Source organism: Rattus norvegicus, chromosome 19, assembly GCF_021556685.1.
Source record: "Rattus norvegicus strain SHRSP/BbbUtx chromosome 19, alternate assembly SHRSP_T2T, whole genome shotgun sequence".
Lineage (NCBI taxonomy): Eukaryota > Metazoa > Chordata > Mammalia > Rodentia > Muridae > Rattus > Rattus norvegicus.
Window position 1 is genome coordinate 49784915 of NC_141552.1, and position 12508 is coordinate 49797422.

Genomic DNA, 12508 nt, shown 5'->3' on the forward strand with positions numbered 1-12508 from the left:
AATTTTAATTGTACATGTCCACAGTGTACCATGTAATGTTTCCATACATGTCGGCCATAACTTTCTGAGGTACTGTATTTACTTCCCCCATCCTGGGGCTCATCCGTGTGTACAGTGAATGGATGGACGAATCCACAGCACTAGACGAAGGAAATAATCTGTACGTTCAAGAACCCAAAAGTGATAGTGTGCAATTATACATCATGGGAGGCTGAGGCAGGAGGATCAGAAGCCAAATGCTTTAGGGCCCCTGGAACTGGAGGTTGACCATAACTAATCTCAGGTTCTTCGCAAGAGCATTTCATACTCTCTTAACCTTTGGTCCATCTCTAGCCCCAAATAACAATTTTTTAAGTGTACAATTGAGTAGTTTTTATAGTTTTTTTTTTCCGGTTCTTTTTTTCGGAGCTGGGGACCGAACCCAGGGCCTTGCACTTCCTAGGCAAGCGCTCTACCACTGAGCTAAATCCCTAACCCCGTTTTTATAGTTTTTATAGAACACATGCCATTGTGACAGTTTTAGAGTGTTTTAAGTCACCCCAGAGAGACTCTGAATCCAGTAGTGGTGGCGTATCACTCATATCTAACTCCCACAGCCTTAGCTAACCACCTCATCTACCTTCTCAGTGTGTAGATTGGCCTAATCTGAGTGACCCATGTAAATGGAGCCATCCAATCTGTGTGGTTCGTGTGCCTCTTAGAGTTTTGTTTGCAGAGGCCCCTGAGGAGTCTGAGTGAGTAGGTAGTTTTCGAGATTGAGCAAGTACTTTGGGTGATTGTTATCTGAACGGGAAAAGGGAGGCAGATTAGTTTTGAAGTCGAGATGGCTTAGCAGGCTCTGGGGATAGAGTCAGTCAGCACCACCATGAAGCCAGCTTTCCCCGGCTCTCACTCTTTCCTGTGAAAGGCTCTACAGATTATTTGTCAACGTGCAAAGGGATCATCTGGTGGGAGAACAGTTACTTTGCAAGGCTGCCTGTTTTGTCACAAGATGGACTTTGAGGAAGAGTTTCCCTGTTGAGCCAGTTCACCTGTGCCCTGTGTGTGACTCAGCATGGAGCAGAATCCCATGAACCCTTGTGGTTTGGCTTCATCTTTACCCTGCACATCTTACCTGCTACATAGTGCTGGGCAGCAGTCGTCTCCTGTGGTCAGAGAGAAGGCACCTTGATGGCTTGTGTGCTAATCCCGAAGCTAGCCCATTTTTCAAATTACAAAGGGAATAACCAAGTAAGAGGGACCAAAAGTTATGTGTAGATTATAAAACAACTCAGCACGACAAAGTTAGAGTAATAACCGTCAAAAACTAAATTAAATAAACATAATCTTACCCTTTGCACTGTTGTGGCCTCACCTTTATATGTGGTTCTTACTGCCTGGTGAGTAAGGCTGTTGCCTCCTATACGTTTCCCACAGATAAACTCTAAGGTAGCCGCTGCATTCTAGAAGGAAAACCTCAAGCGGTAGTCAGAGGGCCCTGGGTAGTTGTCTGTGGCCTAGCTGAAAGATGATAAAGTTGGCAGGTGAGTCCAGGACTGGGAAGTGGGCTGTGCTTAGTCATTGCTGCCATTTTGGTGGGAGAGTTGGGTAGTTAATACAGCCTGGTGCATCGTCAACTTCAGCATGACAGGGCAGGAAGCTGGAGGCAGGAGGTGTTTACAGAGGCCATGAAGGGGTGCTGCTTACTGGTTTGCTCCTCATGGCTTGCTCAGCCTGCTTTCTTATAGAGCCTAGGACCACCAGCTGGGGAATGCCATTACCCACAATGTGCTGGGTCCTCCCCCATCAGTCACTAATTAAGACAATGTCCTGCAGCCTGATCTCATGGAAGCATCTTTTCAATTGAGGTCCCTCTCAAATAAATGTAGCCAATGTCAACTTGACACAAAACTAGCTAGCACACGAGGTTAGAAGGTTGGAGAACTGGGAAAAAAGAAAGAAGGAAAGGAAAGGAACAGAAAAGAACATCCAGGTGATGGCATGGCACACCTTTAATCCTAGCACTTGGAAGGCAGAAGCAAGCAGTTCTCTGTGAGTTCAAGGCCAGCCTGGTGTACAGAGTCTAGGACAGCCAGTGCTACACAATGAAACCCCTATCTTGAAACCTAAGCTAGTGTTCAGAAAGCCTAGTGAGCAGCACAGTCAGACCTGAAGCTTGGAGAATCTATCCAGGTTCTTCCCTTCCCTCCTCTCATACCTTGCTTCTCATCTCTGTGTTGGTGTCTTGCTGGGTGGGTTTTTAGTCTTCACAGTGGCCACTGGAAGTTCAGGACACTAAACAAAATGGTGACAGGCTACCTTTTCTTGGAGTTCCAGTCTGGGTTCTAGACTCCTTGCACATTCCTGAACCAATCATTGTGTTGGGGAGGGGGTAGAGTGTTGTAATTTGCCAACCTGAAGTCCGAGTCCCAGCCAGAGGGAGGGCAAGTGGGTTATCAGCACACTTAGGTAGCACTCAGTCAGAGACTGGGAGTGTGGAGCACTGCTTCCAAAGGGACCCAAGGGTGGTTTCAGGAGGGATAGATGGTGTGCACAGCCACATGTCTGAGCTTGTGTGGTGGCTAAGATAATATGTCTGAAAGAAGTAAATAACTATTTCTGCTAAAGACTGGAGAAAGAGAGAAAATAGAAATAAAAGCTAGCAGAAGAGACATTAGGAAAGTATGGTTTCAGAATCCTATATAACAAAGTTCTGTCCAGCAAATACCACTTCCCCCACTGTTCACTCCAAAGCACTGCTCTAACGAAAAGCAGCCACGGTGAAGGTCTGCTGTCCATCAGTGATCCTTCCTCTTTCTTAGGAAACAATTCATTTACCTTTTCCTTAAGCCACAGACTTACTTCCTAAGCTAGAATGTTTCAGTTCTACCTGGAACTCCCGAAGACTTCCCCATCAGTTTACACAGTGGAGTGAGCTGCACTCTCTTCCCATCACAGCCTGAAACTCCACATGCACAGAGCTTCTGCTTCCGTGCTGTTGGAGCCCACATGCAGAGATTTCCCAGGCTCTTTGGAAAACAGCAGTGCTGGGGAGGCTGGGAAAGAGGTGGGGAGACAGGTCAGCCCTCAGCAGGTGCAGAGTGGAGACAGTGGTGTTGTGTAAATGAGAGTAGAACCACAGCCTATACTATACAGCAGAGTATGCAGCCTTCCTGAAGATGGTCAGGTTAAACAAGAGACTGCAAACCTGAACATCAATAATTACAGATCCCCAAAGTGCTGCTGCTTTCCTTTGCCATCCTTTCTTGGCTGCCGCCTCCTCCTCCTCCTCCTCCTCCTCCTCCTCCTCCTCCTCCTCCTCCTCCTCCTCCTCCTCCTCCTCTTCCTCCTCCTCTTCCTCCTCCTCCTCCTCTCCCTTTTTCTCCTCTTCTTCCTCCACCTCCTCCTCTTCCTCCACCTCCTCCTCTTCTTCTACCTCCTCCTCTTCCTCCACCTCCTCCTCTTCCTCCACCTCCTCCTCTTCCTCCACCTCCTCCTCTTCCTCCACCTCCTCCTCTTCCTCCACCTCTTCTTCCTCCTCCTCTCTCTTCTTTCTCTTCCTTCTCCTTCTCTACCTCCTCCCCCTTCCTCCTTTTTCTTCTCTTTCCCTTTGTTGCTTTTAAAACAGTTTCAGTTTGTAGCCCTGGCTGATCTGCAGTCTACCATATGTAGCCTAGACTGGCCTTAAACTCCTGGTCCTTCTGAACACTATGATCATAGGTGTAAAGCGCCACATCTGGCTTTTAGAGCCCTTTCTATCCATTCATTCATCAACTCATGAGCCAATAGTTACTGAACACCTACTGTGTGCTGACCTGTTTCTAGGTGTTGGGGAGTACAGCAGGGAATAAAACAAAATCATTAACTATGCAGTCTGTATTGCAAGGAGAAGAACAAACAATCCAGGGAGTATGTGAGCTGAACAGCAGTGCTCTGTGCTAGGGAGAAAACGGGGCAGGTGAGAGGGTCAAGTGATGGTTGGACAGAGACTGCTACCTAAGGAGGTGGGGAGTGGGCCAGCAATCTGCCCAGAGGAGAGGAAGCAGGGCCCAGAAACAGGGCCAGGAACAGCTTGCTCTACTAAAAATTAAAAATAACAGACAAAAAAACCAGGTAGGCAGAATTGTTCAGGACAGGGGAGCAAAGAATAGCGTATTCAAAGAGGGCTCCTTGGTCCTTCGATTTCAGAGAGAGATGGGGCAAGATAGAGAGTAAACAGAGGAGGGAATGAGGTTTCTTCAGGGGAAAGAGAAGCCATTGAGGGTTTGGCACAGAAGAATGAAGGGACCTCATTTGTTTTTCTTCTTTTTTCTTTTTTTTTTCTTTTTTTCTTTTTTTCTTTCTTTTTTTTTTTTCGGAGCTGGGGACCAAACCCAGGACCTTACGCTTGCTAGGCAAGCGCTCTACCACTGAGCTAAATCCCCAACCCCAAGGACCTCGTTTGTATTTTTAAACAGTTGTTCACTTGTAAGGGTGGAACAGGCAGACCAATTAGAGGGTTAGGAAAAGCGGACTTGGCATTGGGAACCTGAGAGGCTGAGCTAAAAGCAGAGAGACCTCAGAAACATTTGGTTCTTTATGTGTAGTTTTCTTTTTCCTGGTTGCGGAAGAAACGTACATCCTTCTTTTAGAAGGGGATGGATAACTTTTCCTCTCTGAGCTAGAGAATTTCTAATTTGGAGAGCAGCAGGCTTGTTCTCTGAGGTCATTTTACCCTTTATGGCATCCATGCTGAGGTTGAGTGTAGAGCAGGGCTCAGATGTACTTCAGTAGGGTATGTACTGCGGAGGCCCTGCGTGGATGGCTGAAGGAATCCAGGAAGTCGGTCATAAGCTGAGATCTAATACCTGCCATGCCCAGAAGGCTTTGAAACAGGAAAATGGCTATCCCAATCACAGTTTCCAGGAGAACTCACTGTAATGAATGCTATAGCAAAGGCACGAAGCACTGCTGTGCTTTGAGCTGAAGTTCACAGAACATTTCCACTCGTCAGATCCTAGAATCTTAGCATCTGGAGAATCTCTAGTGGTCCCTTGCTGCTGTGCAAACTCCAGCCATGACTTAGCGTGATCTAGCCTGTAGTGCAGATGTGCATAGCTCATTGATTACAGAATGTCCATGGCAGTTCTTCAGAGCCCTGGCTCCTAGTCACCACCTTCCACAGACTTAAGGGTCATCTGTCTAAATAGAGACCACCTTGGCCTGCAGAGTTACAGATGGGTTTAAGTGTGGGCTGGTAAGATGGCTAAGAGTAAAGGGGTCTTGCCACCAAGCCTGATGGCCTGAGTTCAGTACCCAGAATGTAGGTATGCAAGGACAGAACTGAACTGGCTCCTACAACCTGTCCTCTGATGCACACACGCACACACACACACACACACACACAGATTAATGAATATAAATATAAATAAATAAATCTTTGTATTCATCCCATTGCAGGATATCTATATTTACTTGCCTTTCTATCCTAAATAATGAATTCTTTCTTTCTGTTTTGAACCCCAGGGGTTGCCCTACTCTCAGATGTGTACCCTGAAGAAATCTTGGTTGACCTGTTGGCCAGATATGACAGTAGCAAAGACAAGCACACCCCAGAGACCAGAATGAAAGTTGGGGAGGTCCTGATGCGAATTGTCAGAGCACTAGGTGAGTTTTGCTTGTTGCTTCATTCCATTCCTCTGAAACAGGGCAGAGGACAGGTACTGCTCTGTGTACTGGAAGGCTTGTTCTATTGGCAGTCAGTGGTGGTGATGACTGCTTACACATACTCAACCTATGAGAAGATTTTTCTTTTTCTATAGCTGCTTAGTTTCCCTCCCTCAGAGCTGTGCTTTCCCGGGGTTTGTGTGATTGGGATGGATCTCAGTATGCAAGCGAAGCTGACCTGAGACACACTGTTCAGGCAGTATTCAAGCAGGCAGGCCGCCTCATCACAACCTGCTGCCTCAGCCTCTAGAGCACTGGGATTATAGGTGTACTCCACCACGCCCAGCTCTGAGGCCCAGTTTATAATGGACCTGAGAAGAGAAACTTCATGTCTGAGAGCAGCAAGCATACAAGGGTGAATTTCAAGCAGGCAAGGGAATGTAGAAAGAACTCTTGAAGACTGTCTGCTGCGTCTGGTTGTCAGTGTGAATGTTCTCAACCAATTCTTTAAAGGTTGTTAGACCTGAGGTGGATGTGAGACTGGCTCAGCTGCCTTCTGCAGTGTGTCCAGGACTCCTTCACTGATGAATGATGGCACCATGAACTGACCCGCTAACTTGAAGTTGCTCTCTGCCTAGAAGCTGAGAGCTGTGATCGTTACTCAGGCTGCAGAGCTGATTCTCTTCTCTCCTTCCTGGTGCTTCCTCATTCAGTGTCCACATGTACAGCTGAGGTACTCATACTATATAAGACCATATTCAAATAATAAAATTAAAAGAAGCAAGTGGTCCTAGTGATAAAGGACTGTGATCCCAGCTACTGAGGAGGCTGAGGTGGGGATAGAGGGTGTCACAGTTCAAGTCCTGCCTGCTTTACAGATTTAAGTTCAAGAACAACCTACCTGCTGCCCAACTTAGTGAGACCCTATCTCAAAAGTAAAAGAGGCATGGGGAGAGTGCTTGCCCAAATTCTGTAAAGGCCTGGGTTCAATCATATTGCCCCCACCCCCCAAAAAAACAAAGTTTAAGGAAAGCAGAAACCATAAAGGGGGCACTAGAGAGGTGGCTCAGACCACACCAGGAAGCCCTGGCTGTCCTAGAACTTGCTCTGTAGACCAAGGTGGCCTCAAACTCACAGAGTGAGATCTACCTGCCTCTGCCTCCCAAGTGCGGAGTTTAAAGTTGTGCACCACTCCTGACCAGTCGTAACTGTCTTGTTCACATCATCATCCAACACCCATAATCTAAAAATCTGAAGTCCCAAATGGTCCAAAATCGGAACTTTTTGAGTACTTGTCATGACGTTGTAAGTGGAAATGTCTATACCACAAAACTTTGTATTATTCAAAAAATGTTTTAAATAAAATTGCTTTCAGTTTATGCATGCAATGTTACTCAAAACAGAAATGAATTTTGTATTTATACTTAGGCATATTGAAGTATTGCAAAGTTCAGATAATTATGAAATCTGAACAGCTCTGATATACAACTTCTGTGTCAGTGTGCCAGTGCACAGAGGGAGTGCCTTGGAGCCCTTTACAGGAAAATAAGGCATACCTGTGTGGCACAGCAGTATCTTACTGTATTAATGTGTGGGTCCTTGCGAGCAGCAGTTTTATGAAGATGGCCTAATGAGCACCCCAGTTGCCTCGCCTGAGCCTTGTTCCCAAGTCATCAGTGTGTAGTGGTGAGGAGGGAGCTGGGGTGCGGTGCAGTACCACCTGCTCTTGGCCTCTCCCTAGCTCCTAGGTGGTGCTGGGAAAGCAACAAGAATTCATTTCTCTTTTTAAAACTTGGGCTAGGTGTGGTAGCAGAGTGAGGCAGGTTTCTGTGAGTTCAAGGCCAGCATGATCCACGTAGTAAGTTTTAGGCTAGCCAGGCCTACATAACGAGACGCTCTCAAAAATCAATCAAACAAATATAAAAGAAAACAAAAATCCCTTAGGGTAGACTATAATCAACAATGTTTGCAGTACACTGATTTTATGGTACTTGGCGTATTTACTACCACTCAAATCAAAAACACCCGATAACCCAAAAAACTTCATTTGCCCTTCCTAGTCTGCCCGCCCCAGTGATAAGTAATCTTCTATCATTTTCAATTTGCTTTGTTTGTTCTTGAACCTCATTTTAATGATGTTAAACCCCTGTTTCTAGTGGACTGGGAGAGCCAGACACTTGTGAACTAGGTGGAATGTGGAAGAATAAAAGTGTACTTCTTTGTTGCTGTGCTCTGAGGGGTACACAGTTGTCAGGTCATCCCACCCCCAGGGATACTGAGCTTGGCCCTGGTCTTTCTGGGGGACCTCTTTGTTATAGACCCGTTAATGGCCATGGGTTAAGTAATCATGGACAATCTTATCTAAATACATTTTTGTTGTTATTGTTTCCTGGTTTGGGGCATTTTTTATTATTTCTTTTATGTTTTGAGATTATAATTGCACCATTTTTCTCTTCCCTTCCCTTCCCTTTCCTCCCTCCGTACCCTCCCATATACAGGGGGTTTGCTGTCTTTCAAATTTATGGCCCCATTTTTTCATTAACTGATTTTGCATGCATACATGTATATTTTTATACATGTACATTTCTAAATATCTTTTCTCAGTCTGTACAGTGTTACTTGTGTGTATGTAATGGCTGACCATCTGGTATTGGATATCAATTGGTATGCTTTTCCTTGGGAAGATCGTTTCTCCTGCTGTCACATTCCTTCCTTGCCTGTAGTTCTGTGTGTAGGGTTGAGGCCCCAGGGTCTTCCCTGTCCACTTTGGGATGTCTATGTTTAGGAAGTCATGCTAGAGAGACTTTATGGATATAACTACTCCTACTTCTTCCTCCTTCTTCCTCCCCTCCCTCCTCCTCCCTTTTTAAGACAAAGTCCCACTGTATAGCCCAGGTTGGCCTTAAACTTGCAATCTTCCTGCTTCCACTTCTCAGAAGCTGAATTTGAGGATTATAGATATATATTACCATACCCAGTCAGGATTTCATTTTTTAAAGTTTTTTTATTATTTTTAACTCTGTGTGTGTGCAAGTGTTTTGGAGTTTAGACACACTAGACTCCCGGCTAAAGTGACAGGTGGTCATGAGCCACTTGGTGTGGGTGCTGGGAACTGAACCCAGCCAGGTCCTCTGTAAGAATGGTGTGTAGTCTTAGGTAGGCAGATCTCTATGAGTTCAAGGTCAGCCTTCTCTACAGAGCTAGTTCTAGGGCAGCCCAGGCTACTAAAGAAACCCTGTGTAGAAAAACAGAAAGAAAGAAAGAGAGAGAGAGAGAGAGAGAGAGAGAGAGAGAGAGAGAGAGAGAGAGAGACAGACAAGAAGAGTGAGTGAGTAGTGTGCACTCTTAACTGCTGAGCCATCTCTCCAGCCCTCCAGTTTCATTTTTTTAAGTCTGTATATTTAAACATTTTGAATTATTGATGTTTATAGTGTAGATATTTTCTTCTTCTGTTGTTAATATTTTAATTTTGTTTCCAAAACACGGTTATGTTTGGTTTGGTGTAGGTAAATTTGTCTTTCCCTTTATGATTTCTCTCTTAAATAGATAGACCTTCTAAACTGTGACTATTTAAGTATGAATATATATGTATATATACATAAATATAAACATATATATGGGCTGGGGATTTAGCTCAGTGGTAGAGCGCTTACCTAGGAAGCGCAAGGCCCTGGGTTCAGTCCCCAGCTCTGAAAAAAAAAGAACCCCCCCCCAAAAAAATATATATTTATCTCTCCCTTTTGATATAGAGAACATTGCGGTAGGATTTTGGCTTAGTTTGTCTTTTTAAAGAAACTATTTAAGGTTTTTTTTTTTTAACATTTAGAAACGTAATCTTTTTTTTTTTTTTTTTTATTAACTTGAGTATTTCTTATATACATTTTGAGTGTTATTCCCTTTCCCGGTATCCGGGCAAACATCCCCCTCCCCCCTCCCCTTCCTTATGGGTGTTCCCCTCCCAACCCTTCCCCCATTGCCGCCCTCCCCCCACCACTCTAGTTCACTGGGGGTTCAGTCTTAGCAGGACCCAGGGCTTCCCCTTCCACTGGTGCTCTTACTAGGATATTCATTGCTACCTATGAGGTCAGAGTCCAGGGTCAGTCCATGTATAGTCTTTAGGTAGTGGCTTAGTCCCTGGAAGCTCTGGTTGCTTGGCATTGTTGTACATATGGGGTCTCGAGCCCCTTCAAGCTCTTCCAGTTCTTTCTCTGATTCCTTCAACGGGGGTCCTATTCTCAGTTCAGTGGTTTGCTGCTGGCATTCGCCTCTGTATTTGCTGTATTCTGGCTGTGTCTCTCAGGAGCGATCTACATCCGGCTCCTGTCGGTCTGCACTTCTTTGCTTCATCCATCTTGTCTAATTGGGTGGCTGTATATGTATGGGCCACATGTGGGGCAGGCTCTGAATGGGTGTTCCTTCAGTCTCTGTTTTAATCTTTGCCTCTCTCTTCCCTGCCAAGGGTATTCTTGTTCCCCTTTTAAAGAAGGAGTGAAGCATTCACATTTTGATCATCCGTCTTGAGTTTCATTTGTTCTAGGCGTCTAGGGTAGTTCAAGCATTTGGGCTAATAGCCACTTATCAATGAGTGCATACCATGTATGTCTTTCTGTGATTGGGTTAGCTCACTCAGGATGATATTTTCCAGTTCCAACCATTTGCCTACGAATTTCATAAAGTCGTTGTTTTTGATAGCTGAGTAATATTCCATTGTGTAGATGTACCACATTTTCTGTATCCATTCCTCTGTTGAAGGGCATCTGGGTTCTTTCCAGCTTCTGGCTATTATAATAAGGCTGCAATGAACATAGTGGAGCACGTGTCTTTTTTATATGTTGGGGCATCTTTTGGGTATATGCCCAAGAGAGGTATAGCTGGATCCTCAGGCAGTTCAATGTCCAATTTTCTGAGGATCCTCCAGACTGATTTCCAGAATGGTTGTACCAGTATGCAATCCCACCAACAATGGAGGAGTGTTCCTCTTTCTTCACATCCTCGCCAGCATCTGTTGTCCCCTGAGTTTTTGATCTTAGCCATTCTCACTGGTGTGAGGTGAAATCTCAGGGTTGTTTTGATTTGCATAGAAACGTAATCTTAACAAATTGTTATGTTACCAATCATCCGGAATGTTTTTCCATCTGTTTCCTCTTGTGTGGTCCAATGTTGATATTGATAGTAACCTGTGGGCTATTATGTAACATTGCATTTGTAAAGAAAAGCAACTAGGAACATGTAAGACATTAACTGGGTGTGGTGACAGGCAATGGTAATCCCCGCACAAGGTAGGTGGAGAGGGGAGACCTGGAGATCCAGAGTATCCTCCTCTACGTGATGGAGTTGAGACCAGTGGGGACTTCAGGATACCCTGCCTCAAAAAGTAACAAGTACCCAGCCAGACTGCCATGCCCCTTCCACAGCTACGGAAACGTCCGGGGACATCTTCATATGAGTGACGTACCTTGAATTTTCTGTTCCTCAACCTACTGGGTCCTTCTAGTGCCCACGTCAATGCCGCGTGTCACACAACCTGAGGTGGATTTCTAGTTATCAGGCACTCGCTCACTCATAAGAAGCACTCACCCCTGGGCTGGAGAAGTGGCTTAGCAGATGAAAGCGTGCGCTGCTCTCCCCAAGGGCCCGAGTCCGATCCCCAGCGCCGTTACCAGGCTCAGAATTGCCTATGAGCCCAGCACCAGGGGTCTGATGGCTCTGGCCCCCACAGCCCCCTGCACTTACCTGCATACCCCACTCTCCCACACACAACTCCCCCCCAGAAATGTAATTTAAAAATTAAATCTTTTAAAGAATTATTCATTTGTTTCCATAAAACATCTACAAATTCTCTTACATTTGGCAATTTCTTTACACAGCTGGCTTTGTCCATTTTCTACCGATTGTGTTAGGGTATTTTTCATTTCAATACGGGTTGCTGAGGATCAAAACCATGGCCTTGTGCGTTCTAGGCAAGGGCCCTACTGCTGAGACATACCCTCAGAATGTTACAAGGATAGCCTTCTGCTCCCTGCCTTCAGAGCCTGTGGCCACTTTGAAGTAACTCTGTGCTTTACCCTTGTCTTCCTTCTGACCTCTTTGATGACCAGTAGCTGAATTACTAAATGTCACCTGTGTTTAGGGGATGTTTCAATTCATGTCCCTTGCAAACATTTATTTCTCATCATAAGGAATGGGTAAAAATAAGGTGGTTGTTTTTTGTTTTTTTATTGCTGTTGTTGCTTTGCTTTTTAAAATTTGGTTGAATTTTGGGGTTGAACCCGGGACTTCACACATACCAAGCACACTCACTTGACCACTGAGTCACACTCATCAGACGTTGCTTTTTATTTGTATGTGGCTTCTTTTTAAGCTTGGGTCACAAATCTTTGATGCAAAACTATTAACAATTCTGTCTGTAGCTTTATCTAACCACTCTCTGAATTCGAATTTAGTTTTTATCAAGTTTGAAACCACAAATTGTCTGTCTTTTCTAGTATTCAAAATTCTTTATCTTGAAATTTTTTCCCACCTATTCCATCTTGGGAAGGAGGACATGCTAGTTCAGTTCAGAGACATTTACTGAAGAGGGTGTGACTGTCCTCTTAGAGCTGAGGACCCTGAAGCAGGGAGTCAGGAGTTCTAGGCCAGCCTGGGCTACATAGCAGCAAGACCCTGCGGGCAGGAGGCAGGAAGAGAGACAGAGACAGGCAGACATGTAGCCACTTAATGGTATATCTGTGGACTGCTGGAAGTTGGACTGAGAGCTTTGAGTTCAGCTAGAGGTGACAGGAAGCGGTGGGGAGAGAGCTGCCCCGGCACCGTGTACCTGACAGGGGTAGTGTGCGCAGTTGCTGTTGCTCTCTTGGTTTGTTTTGTTTGTAGCACAGCGTGG

The 12508-nt window shown here is 45.2% G+C and overlaps 1 protein-coding gene across 2 annotated transcripts in view; it reads left to right on the top strand.

Moving 5' to 3' along the window:
* Tango6 (transport and golgi organization 6 homolog) overlaps positions 1 to 12508 on the top strand; it is a 187440-nt gene that overhangs the window by 99216 nt on the left and 75716 nt on the right. For both annotated transcript variants that reach the window (NM_001427103.1, XM_087594591.1), the window contains one exon: positions 5485 to 5625. In NM_001427103.1, coding sequence (NP_001414032.1) covers positions 5485 to 5625 — 141 coding nt within the window. The remainder of the gene's footprint in view (positions 1 to 5484; positions 5626 to 12508) is intronic.